General features: G+C 47.3%; 1 protein-coding gene across 7 annotated transcripts in view; it reads left to right on the forward strand.

Annotated features, from left to right (window-relative positions):
* The window catches only part of RFX1 (regulatory factor X1), a 549,504-nt gene that overhangs the window by 457,502 nt on the left and 69,561 nt on the right, over positions 1-22,441 (forward strand). For all 7 annotated transcript variants that reach the window (XM_085600474.1, XM_085600477.1, XM_085600480.1 and 4 more), the window contains 2 exons: positions 4,560-4,657; positions 4,736-4,885. In XM_085600474.1, the coding sequence (XP_085456600.1) occupies positions 4,560-4,657; positions 4,736-4,885 (248 nt within the window). The remainder of the gene's footprint in view (positions 1-4,559; positions 4,658-4,735; positions 4,886-22,441) is intronic.

A 22,441-nucleotide genomic window follows, 5' to 3' on the forward strand; every position in this document is an offset into this window, starting at 1 on the left:
TGGTGTACTGCTGAGGGTCATGACCCTATTCGAGGTCAGGAACAGGTACTGTTACCATACTTACTGTATTTGGCCAAAGCAGGTTTGCAATATTCATCCATAAAGGTTCACCTGGCAGGGATAACAGCATATAGAAAGTCTCCGACTCAGGCGTCTTTCTTTCAGATGCCAGTTGTTAAGGATTTCCTGGAGGGTCTAAAAAAGGTCTACCCACCTGTTAGGTCTCCATCTCCTTCCTGGGAGCTTAATGTGGTCCTCTCTAAGTTAATGGGTCCCCCATTCGAACCTATCCACAAAGCTTCCCTTCAGCATCTTTCGTGGAAGACTGCTTTTCTCATGGCAATCACATCTGCTCGCAGGGTGAGCGAGATACAAGCCTTATGCTCTTATCTCGTTTTTCACGCGAACAGAGTGGTGTTACGTACTCACCTGAGGTTCCTTCCTAAGGTGGTCTCGGAGTTTCACATCAACCAGTCGATTACTCTTCCTACTTTCTTTGCAAACCCTGTCACTCCTGCAGAGAGAGCTCTGCACTCACTAGATCTAAAAAGAGTGTTAAAATTCTATCTAGATAAAACAAAAAGTGTACGAAAATCTGTTTGTGAATTATGGTCCATTGAACACTGGTTTCCCAGTCTCTAAAAGGTCCATTTCTAGATGGATAGTGTCATGTATCATGTCATCTTATCAACTGGCACATAAGCAGCTCCCGGGCAAGCCGAGGGCCCATTCTACAAGAGGCAAAGCTGCTACGATAGCAATGCTTAAAAGGGTACCTAGTCAGGAAATTTGTAAAGCAGCTACATGGCGTTCGGTTCATACTTTGGCACGCCATTACTGCCTTGATTCTGACACTCAAGCAGATGCTCAATTTGGACAAGCATCCTTGAGAAATCTGTTTGGGTAATATATGTTTTGGTAAAATGTTTTTTAATATGCTGGTATTCGTCCGCAGGGTATGGGGATGGGCTTGCTACTCTATTCAGTGCTTATGACTATTGATGAGTATCCCCTGGAAGAGAAGGATAAGTTACTTACCTGTAATCCTAGTTCTCTTCCAGGGGTATACTCATCAAAGTCATAAGCAACCCTCCCTCCTCCCCGGACGAATACCATGACCATATATATGTATCTGTTACCCATTCTGTGATTAAACTGTTATACGCCGTCCAAAAGAACTGACCTAACTGTCACCTGTTGTGCATGATTGGAGCCTGGGGGTTCCTGGAGGTCTTAAAGGCACGGCGCCAGTTTTCCAATTGTTTCTATATGCAGCCTCTCTAGACTAATCTGCCTCTATGATCTTGCCTTTTTACTTTTAAAAATAAAGGTTGTGTGTTTCAAAGCAAACTCAAAGCAGTTTTCTTTATATATATTATAAGAATATCATGACTTATGTTTCTTTATATTTTCAAATGTAAAGGATTTACATTGCAATTGTGGCAGTTTTGAGCCTAGTAACATGTTTTCAGGCTGCATATGTATATATATATGCATATTATCTATATATATGGGTATTTATATATATATGTAGATATATGCATATTATTTGCTATTGCTCCGGGGTCCCCGCACGTGGGCGGGACTATTCAGTGCTATGACTTTGATGAGTATACCCCTGGAAGAGAACTAGGATTACAGGTAAGTAACTTACCATTGCGTGGCCCCCGGACAGACAGGCACCACTGGGCCCCAACAGTGGTGGTAGAGGTTGTTTGCCACTGGTGTCCTGGTGTCTGCCTTACTATGGCTATAGAAACTTGGCCAAAATAGCTGTTTCGTCCGTTAACTCTTAGGTTAGCAATAGCATGCAGTCACAGGCATTTCAGGAAGGTAGTTTGGAAGTTTTTTTTTGGGTTGGGGGGTCAAGAATTCAAATCTAAACAACCTACCAACAGACTTAATAAAGTATTGTCTTGCCCAATATTAGCCTGTTCTTTAATCACTTAGTGTTACTACATGTTCTTGAGGTGGTTGGTTACAGGGTTCTATACTCCTATGGGACTGAACATAATGCCGCTATTCCTAGGATGCCTGCTTCCTCCCTCCTACTCTCTTGTGTGACGCAGGCAAAAATATGGATCAGGCACAGGCTAGACAGAGGCACAGATCACAAGGGATTAACCCAAAGACTGGTCCATAGGTAATTTCAGTAGTCTTTTGGCCCATCAATTCCATGCCGGCAAAGCTTTGTTTTAGCAACAACAGTTTCCTCTCCTCATGTTCAAACATAGGCTCTCATTTTGAGCAGACATCGACTAATGAAGCCGCTTCTCTCGGTTGGGCACCTTGTTCGGTAGCAGCAGCACATAACCCCCTGTCAATGGTGGGAACCCCAGGCTGCATGAGACAATTTGGGGAATACTTCTATAGGCAGTTTGCGGTGGGAGCAGCAACTAGAATTTGGGTTAGGACTGGCCTCACTCCCTGTAAGAAGTCAGCTACTTCTAGGTACCCCACACCATGGGAACATGCTAGGCTTCTCCTCCTCGAAAATCTCTCCTTCTACCAGGCACTCTCCTTCCGTCTCTGAGCAGGCAGGTAGGCTTCTAGGTGCTTTGGCAGACCCTCAGATTCTCCAGCAAGTTGTAGACTTGAGGTGATGACCCCGGAGCCCAGTAAGACTGGCTGTCATGCTGACACCAGCCCTGATCACACATCAGTCCTCACGGTACTCTAGGGAGCACTCCCTTCCTTGGTCATGAAGGACTTACAATTCGAACAAAGTAGGGTGGTTGGGATCCCAACTTTATACACATATTCCAGATAGGGTAGTGGATGCCCTGTCTCAGGCTTCAGAAGTTTGTTCTCTTTCAAATTTCATTGTGCAGAGTGATGGTTCTCACAGCAGATAGATTTGTGGCAAGCTACAAAAGGAGTATCCAAAACATTGTTTGAGTTCTCTGCACCTGGATGCCATTGCTCTCCTGAAGCAGTAATCAGATAAAGACAAAAGGCAGGCCTTGTCCAGAAATGTTCTTATCTAAAACAACAGCAAAGGCAGTCCCATTCTTTCCATCTACCAAATGGCAGTGCTTAGGAAGAACTATTCAATAGCCTTTTGCTAACACAGGCCTGATGTACTAAACTCTGGTCGCAAAATTCCAGTTGCAATTTGAGACCAGAGTGCTCATTTGAGAACCAACCTATAGGTTAGTTCGTAAATTATCAATTCACATTGGTTCGTAAATCGACCTACTTTATGAATAATAATGAAGTAGGTCACAATTTGTAACACACTAAGAATTCCAGCTGTCACAGGGATGGTAGCCTTTTATAGTCAGCAGACCATCATGTCTATGATTGCTTTTAAAAGAAGCAATCATTTTACCTGAATTTGGTTACAAACCCAAATTGCAATATGGTAACAAGTTGCTGAATAGCAGTTTGGTTTTGTACATAAGAAGAAGCATTTTTACGATTGCAAATAGTTGGATTCCGCAAATCAGGCCATTTGCGACTGGAAAAATGCTTTGTACTTCTGGCCCACGGTTCTCAAGGAATTTCTAACGATAGCCCTGTCTCCATTCTCCTCACCTAAATTGTCTGGGTCTTCACCCTCCATCTACAGCAATGCAGGGTATGCACGCCCTCTGTCTGGGGAAGCTCTCCTCGTCCTCTCTCTTGTGCCATGCTCAACCGGGGCCATCCGCAATTAATTCCACTAGCCCCAGTATTCAGTCTCATACAACACACCAACAGCTACTACCATACATGTGCCCCACACCACACACGCACATACAGACTCACACACCCTTACTTACAGTCTGTAGACTGCACTGTCACTGGCACAGAGAGAAAGGTCTCGTCACACCATAAATTCACAAAACACGCTATACTGCTGCCACCACCACTGAATGTGATGTACCCAGGGCAAGGACTGTAATCCATTGATAAATAGAAGGGCAGTGTTGGTGGGGCCCTCCAGGTCATAGAACTGATCCTGTACCTTACAATGTGATGGGAAGCCTAGGCTTCTGCACAAGTTAGATTAGCGTGACTCCAGGGCTAAATTAAAGAAAAGTCAGGATTTCAGATGCATGCAGGGGACATTTCCATCACAACAGATCCGCACTGGGGCCAGTGGTGGAATTACATAGATATATCCTATTCTGATGCTTTTTTCCTTTTGGAGATTTTTTTTCTTAAGTAATGAAAGGGTTTTATTAAGAGGAGCCAGAGTTAGTAAGGGAGAATCATCAACTGCCATTGCTAGACAGATAATGTCCAGACTCTTCAAGCATAGTGGTGGACTCTACAAGCCTGAAAGGTCCCGGTGCAGCAGTGGGGCCAAATAGGGTAGCTACCCGGAGCAATCAAAGAAAAAATATGAAGCACATCATAACAGACTCATGATTTGTGTCTACCTGTCAGGAAAGATACCAAGTGAAACAGCACGTACAAAATCGATGCAGAGTTGCTCATATTAAAGTGACATGATATATGTTTGACCCAACAGCTTTGGCGCATGTGCCATCCATTGCATTTTGTTACATGCCTTGATCTTGTATTGATGTTTTATAAAGCGAATTGGTGTGGTATTTCTCTCACTGTTACAGGTGCCTTGACACAAGCCATCCGCAACTTCGCCAAGAGTTTGGAGAGCTGGCTAAGCAGTGCCATGATGAATATTCCAGAAGAGATGGTGCGTGTGAAGGTGAGACACCCCCCTAATGCCATCTGAAATCCTCAGCCCATAACTTCCAGCAGTATTTGACCCGTGCTTTCCCCACAGGTGGCAGCTGCTAGTGCCTTTGCCCAGACACTGCGGAGGTACACATCCCTTAATCACCTGGCCCAGGCGGCTCGTGCAGTCCTGCAAAACACAGCACAAATCAACCAGATGCTGAGTGACCTCAACCGTGTGGACTTTACTAATGTGCAGGTAAAAGGTGCCCTGGTGCGGCCTCTATACTCATAATGACTATGGTGGCTGGGTGTGAGGTGGCACTGTTTGCTTTTTTCTTCAAGCCCACCGCACCAAGATGGTATGAAGGGCTCTGCTGTGGTACTTTCTTCTTGGTGAACTCTGAATAAGTTATAATCTTTCACTGTGTGACACTTTCTCCCTCATATATAAAAACCTCATAGGCATGGTACAAGGTGCTTACGTTTGATGCTTTCTCTAGTCGCAGAGTGCAGTTAATGGTAGTCTGACCTGGTGTTGGCCTCTATCCCCACATTGACTGAGTATTCAAAATACCCTGGTGTGGTTCTTTCTTCCCATGTTGGCCTCAGTAGCTAAATACAGCATTGGGTCTTTCAAATATTCACATGCTGGAATAATTTGCCGTTTTCAGACTGGGAATTTCCGGTGTTCTTAAATAGCATCAAAAAGGTTAAAATGGGCATAAGCCACAACAGTTGCATTTGTTCAGTAGCAGATCCACCTCATTTGAAGCAACCTGAACTTCAGTCACAGATGTGAAAGTTCTAGCTCGCATATTCCCCCTAAAAGCCACTATAGCACAAGTTTCTACCGCATGTCTGTGTGAGGGAGTCTCTGTGAAAGCTCTGCTCTAACCTTTCATTGACTTTATCCTGATATTTTCTTGTGTATCCTTGAGCTTTGCCACCCGGTTTGCAGCATTGAGTGAACTGTAATTTGTTTTTGAGGTACATTTCTGAATGTTTTCCATTTTTCTGGACCAGGGAGACCTATCATCTGTTACCAACTGTCATCATGGCTGACAGAGAGAAAACCTCTCTATTCAAATCCTGCTCTACTTGTGGTCAGAAGAAAATCTAAACTGATGATACATATGATCAATGTATTTACTGCCTTTATCCAGCGCATAAGCCTTCAAGCTGTGGCATTTGTAGCACCTTCCCTTCAAAGACTCTGAAGGATATGGCTTAAAAAAGAAATAATACCTTCATTCTAAGGGGATGCCCCCTTACCTGGGGATGATTCTGTGAAAAGTGCTCCACAAAGCACTTCTACAAAGATGGTGAACAAACAGAAACATGAAGATTTCCCAGAGATGGGCTTGCATTCGAAACCACCCGCAGCCACCACTCCACAGAAAAAAATTGTAGTTACTTCAAAGATGCTCCAGGCAAAATGAACACTAGCCTGCACAAAAATCAGCGTGACAGTCCAACTCCTTGGATGTCCTCAGTGAATCTCAGCTTCCGGTGGTGACTTCAGTGTCCTCTAGTCGATGCCAAAGAAATCATTGATGACCAGACCCTCTTTGTCAACGACAACACCTTTGAAGACTGGACCTTGTTTTAGATGATAGTACCATCATTGTCAATACCATCATTGACTACAACATCAAGTATGTCCTAAATGAGCATCAGCCTCCACAGGTGACTCAAGTGTCATCGTCTGCAAAGAAAAAGTTATAGTTGTCGACAACAACACCCTTGATGCTGACATCACTGTCGATAATGGTAACAATTATGATGGCAAGATCACTGTAGATGACCAGGCCCACTTCAACAACAGCACCGATGATGTCACTACCAACATCGACTTCATCAACATTGACAAATCTTTTCTATGCCAGTCACATTTTCACCATGTGACAGTAAGCCTCCCTAACCACATTCTGGATTCTGAATTGGAAGGTGATTTCAGCGACCAGAACATCTCTGAAACAGATTGTAGACATATGCAGTTGGATGTTTGTTGTGTCCCCAAGTTTGAAGGAGGCATTTAGATGATAAGAGTTAGCACAAATTAGACTACCAGCCACAGACTTTCGTAGCTGATTACCCTTAGCCCTATGCACCTCATTGTGGCTATATGGACCCTAAGGTGTTGCAGGTACCTGTTGTGTTTTTCACAACCTTGCAACAGATGCTGAACAGCTATCAAGGACTGATCCCTCAACAGCCACCTATGTCCACCCTTGCTCTGTTTCCACCATTGCCTCCACCACCACCACTTCCAATACCAGCAACCTCTACACCACCTCCTCCCCGTTAACCTCCAACAAATCAGTCTCCAAGACCCATGGCATCTAGAGTAAGATGACCCTTCCATACCAAGCTCACGAAGATCTCTCTGGGCTGCAGAGGAGGATTCAATCAATATGGAGGTCAAGGCCCCCCATATTAACCTCCAAGGCAACCGAGATTTGACCAAGTTTATGCGCCCAATAGAAACCATAGACAAGGGTGTGGCAGATTTCAGAATGAAAAAGGAGCATTTCGCAAATGTTCTCCCAAAGCAACCAACAACGTAACTTTTTTTTTCAGAATGTTTTTATAAGAAAAAATCACAACATGTAAAGCTCAGCCGAGCTCTGTCACAAGCTTAGATCATCAGTTATCTAAAGATAATACACTGCTTCTTCACAAGTTCACAGCATGTCTTGTAATATTTTCAGGCACAATCATTCCCAGTATTACAATACTTGCACTTTCTACATATCCAGTGTTTGTCAGAGGCTTTAAGGAACCATTCAGCCAAAATCCGGAGTTGTGAAACTCTGTAATAGAGGGGAAAATCCGGGAGGGTGACCCCCCCTCCAGGCTCGGTCTGGTCAAAAGTAGCTGGGATATGCGGGCCATGTGCCCTGCCAAATACATTTTGTAATCCTCTTTAGCTCAGCAAGCATCGTGATCGGAAGACCCTGAAATAAATAGAGAAGGCGAGGCAGAACGTTCATTTTGATCGAATTTATTCGGCCTATCCAGGTAATATATGTGGAGCCCCATTTTTTAAAATCGGATTTAGGTTGCCGTAGCAACGGAGGGAAGTTAGCCTTATAGAGGTCTGTTAATTTAGGGGTGATTGTAATGCCCAGATAAGTAATTTTTTTATGGACACATTGAAACTGCAATGCCTCCGTGATGGCGGCCATCATCGGGGATTGTCAAGTTAAGTAAGAAAGATTTGGAAAGGTTCACTTTAAAACCCACTACTTTCTCAAAACTATTAAGTTCGGCCTGTATAACTGGGAGGGAGGAGGTGTGCGGTTCAGTGATAGGAAGCAGGACATCGTCCGCAAAGAGTGAAATTTTGTGCTTATCTGGGCCAAACTGGATCCTGCGAATTTCAGAGTTAGCTCTTATCCGCTTTGTAAATGGTTCAATGCAGAGGGCGGAGAGCATGGGTGGCAGGGGGCAACCCTGTCTTGTGCCTCTTGATAGGTTGAAAAATTTCGAGGCTACTCTATTGACCAAGACTCGGGAAATGAGGGAATGATAGTTAGCCTTCACCATGTTCAAGAAAGTCTCACCAAACCCAAATTGGCTCAGGGTGCGCATTAGGAAGGGTCAGTCAACCCGGTTGAAGGTCTTCTCCGCATTTATTAATAGTAATGCCGCCGGGATGTTCTTCTGTACTTTATCTATTAGGTGGATTATCCGGCGCAGGTTATCATGGGTCTGACATCCCTTGATAAACCCTGATTGGTCTGGATGGATCAATGAAGGTAAAATATTTTACAGCCTGCTGACTGAGATCTTAGAGTACTGTTTGGCATCCAGGTTCAAAGGTGCTATAGGTCTGTATGAGGTGCATAATTTGGGACTTTTCCCTGCTTTAGGGATTGTAGTGATTAATGCTTATCCCGTCGATGGGGATACCTGTTGGGAGGTGGCTATTTAATTGAAAAGGACCATCAGGTGAGCTCAGCAGCAAACGTTCCGTAGAACTGGGCACTGAACCCATCGAGGCCTGGGTTCTTCTTGAGTTTAAGGGTATCTATCGCCTTTTGGACCTCTTCGTTGGAAAGAGGTTGGCTAAGCTTCTCGTTGGATGGCAGATGAAACCATGTGGAAGTGTCAGCGAGTCCAGATAGTGAGATTGGTCTTGTGCTATTAAGGGGTCTGCTGTGTAGAGTGAGCTATAGAAGTTTAACATATTCTTTTTCTTGTTTCGCCCTAAGTTGACGGGCCTATTTTATTGTTCCCATTGTACCCTTGAGCCTGGAGATGTAAATTGTTTTTTCCGCTCTGTTGGTATATATCACCTGGAGCTTCCCCTTAATGCGGTTACTTTCCATAAGGTTAGTACAGATGGGGCGTCCTTGTGTGTTTTTTCGGCGTCCCTCAGCTGACCCTCTAGCGACAGTCGCTCCGCAGTCTGTTGCTTCTTTAAGGTGGTAGCAAGAGCAATGCATTTGCCCCTTATAACCGCCTTAAAGGCGTCCCAGTTGATCAAATGAGCGGTGTCTTTGAGGTCATTGTTGGCGAAGAAGTCTTTAATCGACTTCCTCAAATTGTCGTCAAGAAGTCTATCTCTGCTAAGGATGTTTTAGTAGTACCACCTTGAGAGTTTAGAGTGCGGAGCCGGCCAGTCGATCAGGATTTCCAGTGGGGCGTGATCCGAGAGACATATCGTGTGTAATTGAGCTCTCGTGATCGTCTTGCAGAGTGCTTGGCTAATGAAGATGTGGTTGATCCTTGAGTAGGATCTGTGTGAGTGGGAGAAGAAAGAGTAATTCCGCCCTGTGGGATTGAGAGCCCTCCAGGAATCTATCAGTCCCATGCATTGTAGTGAGGCTTTAAGGGTCTTGCCAAAGATTCCCACCACTGACCTTTGAGGATAGGTGGTGTCTTCAGTGGGGTCCCAGATGAGGTTGAAATCACCCAGTAAAATTATGTCCCCTTATGCAAAGCTTTCCAACGTGGATGGAAATGTGAGAAGAACCTCTGACTGTCCGGAATTGGGTGCATGTATCATGACGACAGTGCATGGGCACCCTATTAAAATCCCCCTTACCATGAGGAATCTCCCCGATTTATCCGTTTTGGTGTCATGAGGCTGGAAGTGAATTGACGAGTGAAAGAGGTGGGCGACCCCATTCTATTTAGAAGTGGCCTCGATCAGAATATTCGTGGGTAAGTTTTGTGTTGCAAGGGAGAACCTCGCCTTTTCTGGGGTGGGTCTCCTGTAACGCTACAATACGGACATGATGATCCCCTAAGTATTTCCAGAGGAGTTGTCGCTTGTTAGGGAAATTAAGACCCTTTACATTCCATGACCTGCAGTTAACTGACATTTAAATAATTGTGGGGAACTGCTTTACCGGGTCGAGCGACCCTCCATCCCATCCCAGCTTCAAGCCCCCCCACACCTGGTCACTCAAAGCACATATTATGCACCACGGTGAAAACCATACATTGAAAACTAAACAAAAACTTTGAACTAGGAAATCTCCAAGACTATGGAAACCCCTCACTCTTGGTGACTCGAGGGGCGAGTCCACGTCCGCTCCTAGAGCCTCGCTTGAAGACTTATTTGGACACTGTCTAATGATGGAGTTCAACTAACACTTCAGTGAGCAAGAGTAAACACAGGGCTAATAAAATATTGGGTCCCCTTCGCCATCATTGCCTACCCTCCTAAGCTCTCGGGCTCTGGAAGGCCCGCTGCGAAGTTACTTCTCACTCAGGGTGATAGCTCTAAGTTTTTAACAGAGTGGATAGGTTGGTACGCAAAGGCAAAGAGTCATGGATTACAAGCTCCAGCATCTTTCAGTCCCTCGTCATCTTCCCACCATTCTTGGGTGTCTGCCAGGGGCCCGGTGACCGTGGTTCCATGCATTCCCTCAAAAAGTCGCTGCTTGCTGCGGTGGAGTCTTCTCGATACCAAGCAGGGCCGCCGCCCCATCAACCTCCATAAAGTGGTGTGATTTGTTGCCGAACGAGAAGGCTATGCCAAAAAGGTAAGTCCATCCAAATTTCTCTTGGGCATTAGTTTCCCCCTTGAAGTTGTGGGCCCACCTTGTGGACTCGTTCCAGCTGGACTTCCATCCCGTTGTCTCCCAGTATACTGGAGAAAAGACCCACCATAAATGCCTCCAGGCCTGGTTCCTCGCATCCCTCCTCCAGAACCCTCACTCTTAAATTGTCTCTCCGGGAGCGATTTTTCAAATCCTCGCATCGTAGCAAGACAAAGTGTAGCTGAGAGTTTAGATTGGCAGCTGCTTCCTTGTGAGAAGTTGGCCTGATGTATGATGTCACTAGTTCTAGTGTACAACTTATATCAGTCCAAATACCCTTATGGTGATTGGTTGTAAAGTCAACCTTATAGACCAGCTATCCTAGTGGTAGCATGGACAAGAGCAGTCTTAGGCTAAACTCTGAATGGCATGTGAAGCCAGCTGTGATACCATATATAATCCCTTGAATACCAAATGAAAGGACACCACAACAGATATATATATAAAATAAAGTGTATTTATTCTAGTCAAACCCTCAGCACTCTTTATGAGATTCGAGGTAAGTACAACACAGTCTTATTTAAGCATACATTAAGTTACACAGGTAAGTAATACAGTTAGGCCCTAGGGGCCACGCAAACCATATACTAAGTAAGTGGTATAAGAACCACTGTCACGGAAATAGAATAGGCCTAGGCCTAGGGAATCGCTGGGGCTACACTACACTAGCGTTAGTTAGGAAGTGGGAGGCCCACGGGATTCGTGTGCAGAGTGGAAACACTCACGCGTAATGCGTAAAAGTCAATAGCAATAGTACAGTTTAGAAAACGGTAGATTTAGGACACTTCCGGAGTAGCTAGGAAGTTGAGACTTGAAAACTAGACACTAGGATAGTCACTATCCTGATGAGCACCGGAGTACCCAAGTTACCTAGCCCACAGGCTGCGGGTGCATAGGGGTGAAGATGCGTCGTTTTCGTCGTCGACTCCTATGGATGCCTGAAGAAAGATGCTGACAGGCAGTCAGTGAAGAGTGTCCGGTGGATCCCAAGGCTGGGATCAAGAAGAGAAGAAACCTGCAAGCAGAAGGGACAGAGTCAAGGTCACTAGCCAGTGACCACGTGGAACCAGGAAGGAACCAGGCGATGTCGTGAACTTTGCAGGTGAAGGTGAAGCTTGTCGCTGCAGCCAGGAGGACCAGGAAGTGTCGAGGACGACCAGGACCAGGAGGCGAGCTGTCCCACGAAGGCTCTGGCTGTCGGCGGCGTCGAAGTTGGACTAGGACTCACCAAGCCTTGGCACGCGGAACCCACGAAGAACGAAGGACTTGCTTCTGGTGCAGACCAGGAAGGTCTGGGGTGCTTCTTCTTTGCAGAGAAGCGGGAGCCAGTCTGGAGGAGCCAAACCAGCGCAGAAGATTTCAGGGTGCGTCGTCACAAAGGCCACTAGCCAGCGGGCAAGCAACCGGACAGACGCGGCAAGCAGGAAAATGCAGAAGGGCCCCACGCAGGACTCGTGGAGTGTGGGGGGCTGATCTTCGGTGCAGATGGTGCTTGGGGTTGGGGCTTCTCAATCCCCGGTGCACAACTTCGAGGGTGCCTCAGAAGCTGCGCTTTAAGTTACTAGCCACTTTTCCCAGGTAGCCGGTCCCACGTCGCTCGTCGCCTCCACGGATCTCAGCTCTGCTGTAGATGTGGATCAGGGTCGGAGAAGTCTGGAAGTCAAGGCTCTGGTCAGGCTCTGCAGTCGGTTCCTCGTAGAACGTGGGCAAAGCAAAGGGTAGTCTCTTGATGGTGCCTGTTTGCACAGGGTAGCCACTCCTTGGCTACAAGGGAGATTCTTCAGTCTTCTTCTTTCGTCGAATGTCGAAGGTCCAGAGTTTCTGTTCAGTTTTGCAGGTTCAGGATAATCTAAAGTCTTGAGGCCCAACTCCCACTCTTATACTAATCTGGGGGGCTGGGATACCTGCTAGGTCATGCCTTATGGGTGGGACCTGGGAGGGGGTGGTTACACCCACTTCCCTTTGTCCAGTTTCGCGCCAGAGCTGGGGCTGGAGTGCCCCAGCGCCGGTTTGAACTGGACTATGCAAGGAACACCTTGTGTGCCCCAGGCATGTCTCATTCCTTTCAGCCCACCCTGCCCCAATACACTAAAGGCTGTCTGGGGAGGTGCTAGCACCTCCCCAAGCAGGAACCCTATTGTCCAGGCCTCCCTGGCTGGGATCACTCCCAGCAGCAGGAGGTCAGACTTGTGTCTGTGGCAGCAGCATCCATTTTGTGATGCTGAGGCTTTGGTTAGAGTTAAACAGCAAAGTAGGATTTTAACATGTCTCTCCCTCTAGAAGGGAGGAATAATATCCTCATCACCAGAATTGGTATGGGGGTATTATTCCAAAGTGTTAGACACCTTACACGACATGTTTTGATAAAGCCAAACCATAGTTACCATAACCGTTTAAGATTATAAGGCACTTTAAGAGTATATGGTAGACTATATCATAGAACAGCTATAAGGACATGGTTCCGAAAGCTGCAGACAGGCTCAGCTCATGCTAGAGCACCATCTCACATGTTACCAAGCACTCTGCCTCCAGGATTGTTAAGGCCTGCCATAGGAGTGACTGATAGGTACACATGTGTCTATATATAAGGGTAGATATAGGCATACTATATCTAAGCAAGGGGTGATTACACGACCTTGCCCCAGCTGAGTGATCAGCCAGTTGTGTCTGATTGGAAGGCCAGACCAGGGGTGGCATAATACATGCTGCAGCCCCTGGGAGGCCTAGGGTACACCTATGCCCTGGGTACCTAGGGTACACTGTACAGGGTCCAATAAGGTGATCCTTACCAATTGGTTATGTACCTAGGGTACATGGAGTCCATTTTAAAGAGAGAGCAGACAGCCTGAGACCCTGAATGGCAGGATCTCAGGCCAACTAAGTCGAAAAACCAGCTAGACACTAGGCAAAAAGTTGGGGGTAACCATAGTCAGATATCCACCTTCCTACACAACCCCCCCCCAAACGAAAGGAGATAAGGCTGGCCTTGACAAGGTAAGCCTCTATTGCCTAAGTGGCCATATAAGGAAGAACCAGCACTGGCATGGTTACCCCCTGTCTCATGGTCCACTAAGCAATCCCTCATCCTAAAGGTATCATAGGGTCTCCACCATAGGGAATCTCTACCTTGGGTGTGTCTTTGCAAAGTAAAAGGCTGGTGTTGAGATGGAGTACTGAAGTGAGTGTCCTCAAAGTGAGGCCTCAGCTTCCTCCAATCATCCTCCACCATGGATGCCTTTCTTTCTTTCACTGAGTTGCACTGTGCTCTCAGGGTCAGCCTCTGGCTACCTAAAGCTGGAGGCTGGGTCCCTTTTGTGGGCTTACTGGAGGGACAGGTCAGGTTTGGGGCCCTAAGGTCCCAGGTTTGCCTGTGCCCAACAGAATCCCTCTGGGGGAGGTCCCTAACTACCTGTAAAGGGGATCCCTCAGGAATGTTTTTACCCATCACCTGGCTAGGGCTACTAGCCAGGCAATCCTCATTCTTTTGATGGGGGGGTTCTTGTGGACAGGGGCCCTCTTGGGGTCCACTGGCCTCCCTGACCTCTGCAGCCCTGGGCTGACTGAGGCAGGGTAGAGAGAGGCAGGCTACCTGCACCAGACTGGGTCCCACCTTGGAAGGGGCCACTGACATCAGAGGCTCTGCCAGGCCAGGCCTGGCTACCTCTGGGGCAGTTCCTTCACAAGGGGTGAGGTCAGATCCCTGAGGAGGCTGACCTTTTCCTAATGCCTGGGGAGAGGGAGACTTTTCTTCCTCCCCACTACTCTCTGTTTGTGTGGAGTGATCCATAGTTTCAGGCTTCACTACACCTATGTCAGTCTGAGTGTGGGCTGAGCCCATTACAGCCTTGCCAACCTTTTCAGGGAGGCACTCAGTTTGGGTTTGAGCTGTGACTGTCACAGCTCTGCCAGTCTCTACAGGGAAGTCTGTCTTTGCCTGGGCTGTGGCTACCACTGCCCTTCCAACCTTTTCAGGGAGGAAATCTACTTGGACAGGGGTTGTGGCTGGCACAACCCCACTACCCTTTTGTGAAAGGCCTACCATTTTAGAATGGGTGTCTTGTTCAACTTCAGCCCAAGCTGAGAGTTCTAAGTCATTCCCCAGTAAGCAGTCCACAGGCAAGGTTGGAGACACTGCCACCGTTTTAGGACCAGTGACCCCTCCCCAGCTGAGACATACCTCTGCCATGGGATGACTGTTCTGTTTGCCATCAATGTTAGTTACCTGGTATGAGAAACCAGGCAAAAGCTGCTCAGAGGGAACTAGCCTATGGGCCACCATGGTGATGCTAGCTCCAGTGTCTCTGTAGGCCTCAGCTTTTCTACCATTGATGTAGGGTTCCTGTCTGTACCTACCCAAAGTGTTGGGACAGGCAGTGAAGTTGGCAAACCCCATGCCACCATCACAGACAAGAGTAGCTGCTGTAGGGGAATTGGCTAAGCCAGGATCCCCCTGTGTTCCCCAAGAAAACCCAACCAAATTTTGGGGGGCACTCCCACCACCTGGGGGATTACTGCTGATAGTAATAGGTGGTGTGACAGGAGTAGTTGGAGGAACAGTTTTGTTTTTAGCCCTTGGGCAACTGCTGTCAGTTTTCCAATGCCCAGGAGTTTTACACTCATGGCAGTAAGGCTTTTTAACTGTGGTAGAGGAGGGAGCTTGGGACCCACCACCCTGTGTGGAGTTTTGGGGCCCTGAGGAAGATTTCTCTTTTGTTTTATCCCCACCCTTCTCTTGAGGCTTGGTGGTATCTTTCTTTTGGTCACCACCCTGATTTTTAGGCCTAATCCTGGTCCTGACCCATTTATCTGCCCTCTTTCCCGATTCTTGGGTAGAGGTCAAATCTGAGTCTACCAGGTGTTGATGGAGAAGCTGGTTCTGACAATTACTAAGGATCTGCTCCCTCATACTCAAGTTGTACAATCCTGTATAGTCCTGCACCTTGCTGCCAGTTAACCAACCTTCCAAAGCCTTAGTGGCACAATCCACAAAATCAGACCAGTCCTGTGTCTGTGTCTTCTGGGTGTCTCTGAACAACAACCTATATTGCTCAGTGGTTAAGCCAAACCCATCTATCGGAGCACTCTTCAGGACTTTGTAATTGTTAGCATCCTCATCACTGACTGTGAGGAGCTTGTCTCTACCTTTGTCAGAAAAGGAGAGCCACAAGATAGCTGCCCACTGACTCTGGGGTACCTGCTGTACTTTGCAGGCCCTCTCCAAAGCAGTCATCCATTTGTGGATGTCATCCCCATTCTGATATGGGGGGGACTATCTTGCTTAGGTTTCTATGGTCATAAGACCTATCCCTATCTCTAGGAATGTTGCTGCCACCAGTGGGTTCTGACCCACACAATTTTTGCTCTCTAGCCAGAGCAAGCTTCTCCTTGGCAAGGGCAAGTTCTTCCCTCTGAATCCTCAGATTAGCTTCCCTCATTCTGGCTTCATGCTCCTTTCTCTCAGGGGAAGTCATTCCCCTGTGAGAGGAAACACTAGAGATGCTAGAGTCATGGGAGTGGATGGATTCCCTTGAAGGGGATCTGTCCCTCCTGTTTCTCTGGTTAAGCCCACTTGGGGGTCTGTATGGGGGGACCCCATGCAAACTCCCATGTAAACTTAGGTTAGCCTGGCTAAGTCTTCCTACTTGGCCCTGGCTGTCTACCTCTCCATCTGAAGCCCCATCTGACTCCTCTGTGGTGGGTAGACCCTTATCTACAGCTATGGCACCATACTTGGCAGCTCTTTCAGCATCATAGGCCTCCAGAAGCTCCACTAGCTGTCTAAGGGTAGGGTTGGAACCCTGTTTTAATCTCCTGGAGGTACACAGTTGTCTCATCTCCTGGAAAGTGAATGCATCATATCTAGAGGGAACCTGTCTAGGATTCTCCTCTCTTGAGGGAGCATCAGTGTGATCTCCATTCAGGGACATGATTCTAGTGAGGTTGTGGTGTGTGCACCTACCTACACTAGTTGTATCTACTAAACCTCTCTAGTAGTTGTAGTCAGGGTGTGTTACTCCCTTCAACCTACAACTACTAAGTCCAGTAGGACTTAAGTATTATAATCTACGTTATATGTACCTAGACAATATCTGTGTGATCTTTCAATTTAGTATCTCAAGATTACAATGGTATTACAACAGCAAGCTCAGATCCCAACCGCTGCTCACCAATGTGAGAAGTTGGCCTGATGTATGATGTCACTAGTTCTAGTGTACACCTTATATCAGTCCAAATACCCTTATGGTGATTGGTTGTAAAGTCAACCTTATAGACCAGCTATCCTAGTGGTAGCATGGACAAGAGCAGTCTTAGGCTAAACTCTGAATGGCATGTGAAGCCAGCTGTGATACCATATATAATCCCTTGAATACCAAATGAAAGGACACCACAACAGATATATATATAAAATAAAGTGTATTTATTCTAGTCAAACCCTCAGCACTCTTTATGAGATTAGAGGTAAGTACAACACAGTCTTATTTAAGCATACATTAAGTCACACAGGTAAGTAATACAGTTAGGCCCTAGGGGCCACGCAAACCATATACTAAGTAAGTGGTATAAGAACCACTGTCACGGAAATAGAATAGGCCTAGGCCTAGGGAATCGCTGGGGCTACACTACACTAGCGTTAGTTAGGAAGTGGGAGGCCCACGGGATTCGTGTGCAGAGTGGAAACACTCACGCGTAATGCGTAAAAGTCAATAGCAATAGTACAGTTTAGAAAACGGTAGATTTAGGACACTTCCGGAGTAGCTAGGAAGTTGAGACTTGAAAACTAGACACTAGGATAGTCACTATCCTGATGAGCACCGGAGGACCCAAGTTACCTAGCCCACAGGCTGCGGGTGCATAGGGGTGAAGATGCGTCGTTTTCGTCGTCGACTCCTATGGATGCCTGAAGAAAGATGCTGACAGGCAGTCAGTGAAGAGTGTCCGGTGGATCCCAAGGCTGGGATCAAGAAGAGAAGAAACCTGCAAGCAGAAGGGACAGAGTCAAGGTCACTAGCCAGTGACCACGTGGAACCAGGAAGGAACCAGGCGATGTCGTGAAAATTGCAGGTGAAGGTGAAGCTTGTCGCTGCAGCCAGGAGGACCAGGAAGCGTCGAGGACGACCAGGACCAGGAGGCGAGCTGTCCCACGAAGGCTCTGGCTGTCGGCGGCGTCGAAGTTGGACTAGGACTCACCAAGCCTTGGCACGCGGAACCCACGAAGAACGAAGGACTTGCTTCTGGTGCAGACCAGGAAGGTCTGGGGTGCTTGTTCTTTGCAGAGAAGCGGGAGCCAGTCTGGAGGAGCCAAACCAGCGCAGAAGATTTCAGGGTGCGTCGTCACAAAGGCCACTAGCCAGCGGGCAAGCAACCGGACAGACGCGGCAAGCAGGAAAATGCAGAAGGGCCCCACGCAGGACTCGTGGAGTGTGGGGGGCTGATCTTCGGTGCAGAAGGTGCTTGGGGTTGGGGCTTCTCAATCCCCGGTGCACAACTTCGAGGGTGCCTCAGAAGCTGCGCTTTAAGTTACTAGCCACTTTTCCCAGGTAGCCGGTCCCACGTCGCTCGTCGCCTCCATGGATCTCAGCTCTGCTGTAGATGTGGATCAGGGTCGGAGAAGTCTGGAAGTCAAGGCTCTGGTCAGGCTCTGCAGTCGGTTCCTCGTAGAACGTGGGCAAAGCAAAGGGTAGTCTCTTGATGGTGCCTGTTTGCACAGGGTAGCCACTCCTTGGCTACAAGGGAGATTCTTCAGTCTTCTTCTTTCGTCGAATGTCGAAGGTCCAGAGTTTCTGTTCAGTTTTGCAGGTTAAGGATAATCTAAAGTCTTGAGGCCCAACTCCCACTCTTATACTAATCTGGGGGGCTGGGATACCTGCTAGGTCACGCCTTATGGGTGGGACCTGGGAGGGGGTGGTTACACCCACTTCCCTTTGTCCAGTTTCGCGCCAGAGCTGGGGCTGGAGTGCCCCAGCGCCGGTTTGAACTGGACTATGCAAGGAACACCTTGTGTGCCCCAGGCATGTCTCATTCCTTTCAGCCCACCCTGCCCCAATACACTAAAGGCTGTCTGGGGAGGTGCTAGCACCTCCCCAAGCAGGAACCCTATTGTCCAGGCCTCCCTGGCTGGGATCACTCCCAGCAGCAGGAGGTCAGACTTGTGTCTGTGGCAGCAGCATCCATTTTGTGATGCTGAGGCTTTGGTTAGAGTTAAACAGCAAAGTAGGATTTTAACATGTCTCTCCCTCTAGAAGGGAGGAATAATATCCTCATCACCAGAATTGGTATGGGGGTATTATTCCAAAGTGTTAGACACCTTACACAACATGTTTTGATAAAGCCAAACCATAGTTACCATAACCGTTTAAGATTATAAGGCACTTTAAGAGTATATGGTAGGCTATATCATAGAACAGCTATAAGGACATGGTTCCGAAAGCTGCAGACAGGCTCAGCTCATGCTAGAGCACCATCTCACATGTTACCAAGCACTCTGCCTCCAGGATTGTTAAGGCCTGCCATAGGAGTGACTGATAGGTACACATGTGTCTATATATAAGGGTAGATATAGGCATACTATATCTAAGCAAGGGGTGATTACACGACCTTGCCCCAGCTGAGTGATCAGCCAGTTGTGTCTGATTGGAAGGCCAGACCAGGGGTGGCATAATACATGCTGCAGCCCCTGGGAGGCCTAGGGTACACCTATGCCCTGGGTACCTAGGGTACACTGTACAGGGTCCAATAAGGTGATCCTTACCAATTGGTTATGTACCTAGGGTACATGGAGTCCATTTTAAAGAGAGAGCAGACAGCCTGAGACCCTGAATGGCAGGATCTCAGGCCAACTAAGTCGAAAAACCAGCTAGACACTAGGCAAAAAGTTGGGGGTAACCATAGTCAGATATCCACCTTCCTACATTCCTCCAGAGGTTTCAGTTGCTCCTCAAGATCTCTGCCTGAAGTGCAACCAACTTTGATCCCACCTCTGCTCGTAATGCGTCAAACAAGGCGCCAATGTCTGCTTTAATGTCTTCCCTGAGTTCCTTCTTGAAGTCTCTCAATGTCACCAGGTTCTCTTCTCGGGTGAGCGCCATCCCGCTCAGCATGCAGCTCTCTGCTTCGTTCTCCAATCGGGACTCCATTGGGGCGAAATAGCTTTAGACACTGTTGGTGTGAGTCTTTTTTGGTGGCATACGAGCGAGGACCTCAGTCAGCGTGAAGCTGCTTCCGGACCGTGCGGGCATTTGATTAAAGCGGTGTGATCTAGGACAGGGTGTGGTGCACGCTCCGGGCCCAGGGGTCTTGCCATGGATGGGCCTCAAATCAGAGCAGTGCCAAAGTCCTTTGGCATGTTGCTCCTTCGCTCCTTGTAACCAATGTGGGGAGAGAATCCTTCACAAGATCAGCTCCACTGGGCTTGTGACCCTTATGTCGGTCAGCTCTCCCTGTTGAATCAGCCACCGGCCAGGACCTCTGATGGCTCTATTAGCCTGCCCTGCGCCATCTTAAAGTCAGGCAGCAAACAATTGAGCCAGAGGCACCCTCCCCAAGGCTACTTTCTGTGGGTCCATAAGTGGGTCTGTGGTGGGTGCCCAGGAAGACCCCACCCTCACCGCTCAAAGCGCGCGCTTCCACCTGGGTCTGTGCTTCCTGGTCGTGCCTCCCAGTCATGCTGGCCAGGGGAGCTCTGCCGGCCTCACTCCTGATCCGAGTTCAGCCCTGCTCAGCCTTCTCTTCAGTCACGTGGGGGGGGGTCTGGCGTCGCGCAGTATAGCAGGCTCAAAAGTGGGTAGAGATTCAGTCCGGCAGAGCCGATCATTGCGAGGCAGGAGTTGCTGCCATCTTGAGTGTTGCGCAGGTCTTCATTGCGGCCCCAGCTGCTATAAGAAAGTCGTTCCTCCAGCCGCTTTAGAAAGCACAAGAAGTGTCCTCTGCTAACAGCGCTCCCCACATCTCTAGGCGAAGTTCGTGGCATTCGGTGCACTGCAGAAGCCGCAGTTCCGAGGCTCGGAGCGGAGCCGATCCGTATCACGTCCGCGAGGCCATTATGGTTGGCCACGCCCCCCAACAACTTTACTTTTCTCAGCTGCCTCCCTTCTAACATCTCCATCTCAGCATATAGAGAGGAAATTTCCACTTTTGACATAACATCAGACCTTTGGGTGTTGCATATTATACACTCAGACCATACTTTGGAGTTCTTACAGAAACTACAGGCTTGCCGTCCCAGACAAAAACATCACCTTCATTTTAGGGAGCTGCAATAGGAAATTCTCTCCTCCATCTCAAAGGAGCAAAAGAGACAGCCCCAAATACCTAAAGAAATAAGGGTTTTCATTCCAGATTCTTTCTGATCAGGAAGAAAACAGGACATTGAAGATCTATTATGGATATTGTGGAGATGAACAAGTGATCCAGCGGGTTACCAACCTCAGGTACTCAACTACCATATACTCACCTGGGCCCATAAACACACACACATTCACATAGGCTAGTAGATACCGCTGGGGTCAGTTTGTTGTACTAATACCTGTAAGATGAATGTATTTAATCATTTCTTACCAAACCTTTCTGACCAAATGTACTTTCCTCCGGTCAATGGACCTTTTAGTTAACTTTTGTAGGTAAAAATTGACAGTACCTGAATAGGGAGAAAACAGAGAGAGCAGTACACAGAATTATAGTTACCTAGAATGGTGTGGAAACCAACCCCTTGGCCAAGGAGCTGAAATGGGTCCCCTGGGACAGATCAGGTGACAAAAGGCTCAGGACAAGATTCAGAGACAGGATAGATGACCTCTTCTAGATACGACGCCTGCGTCGCACCCCTCTCTGACACTATCTTTCTCCTCGATTCTTCCGCGATCTTCTTCTATTGTGTGCCTCCTCGGTTCTTCCGCGATGTTCTTCTAATTAATTGGCTCAAAATTCTGAGTCTGGAAAATGGTTCCTCTTCAGCATTTATTCAACTCTCGGACAGCATCCCGGTCTCTCAGCATTCTCGTCTCGCTGTGGTGTTTTTGACTAACTAAACTACCTCAATTATACTTTTCTAATGGCATGTACCACCCCTAAATGTTTCAAATATATGAAACTCCTAACAAATATATGAAACTCCTGGACAGAAAAGGGGAGATGATCATCACATCATGCTAAGTTTTAATACTTTTCTTTTAACTTATTGTTCAGTGTTCCTGCCCCTTAATTTTTCTTTCCCAAGCTTTATTTCCCACCCGCATTCACATTTTTATTGATCAAAAATATACATTTAGTAGTTTCTTTATTCATCAGTCAGGAAGACAACTTCTTTCCCAGGACATGTAGCGGTCATGTCCTTGGCGGAGTTTCAAGTACATTTTCATGGTTCCTGGTGGGTTACAAGTGCGCCTGTGCGGAGACCACGTGGGGTATGGACATCAGTCATCCTTTGAGGCCCAAAATATGAACTAATAAAGCAGTCAGAAAGAGACATATTAAATTCAAAATAAAATGATTTCACTGTATACCACCTATCTCTACACTAAACCCCTTTACTTGTATAAATCTTTCGCATTAGCATTTTATTAAATTTGCATGGTTTAGTTTCAGCAAAAGTATGCACATTAACATGTAAGTTCCAAGCGGCCATCTTGAAAGCGATTGTGCAGCTGCAAAGATTTCCCTCCAAGCAAGAACTCATCATTACTACATAGATGTAGTTGACGCATACGCAGTACAGAATTTTGCATTAGCAGCCCTTTTAGTCACACTCTGGTTACTTGCTA

Source organism: Triturus cristatus, chromosome 4_2, assembly GCF_964204655.1.
Source record: "Triturus cristatus chromosome 4_2, aTriCri1.1, whole genome shotgun sequence".
NCBI lineage: Eukaryota > Metazoa > Chordata > Amphibia > Caudata > Salamandridae > Triturus > Triturus cristatus.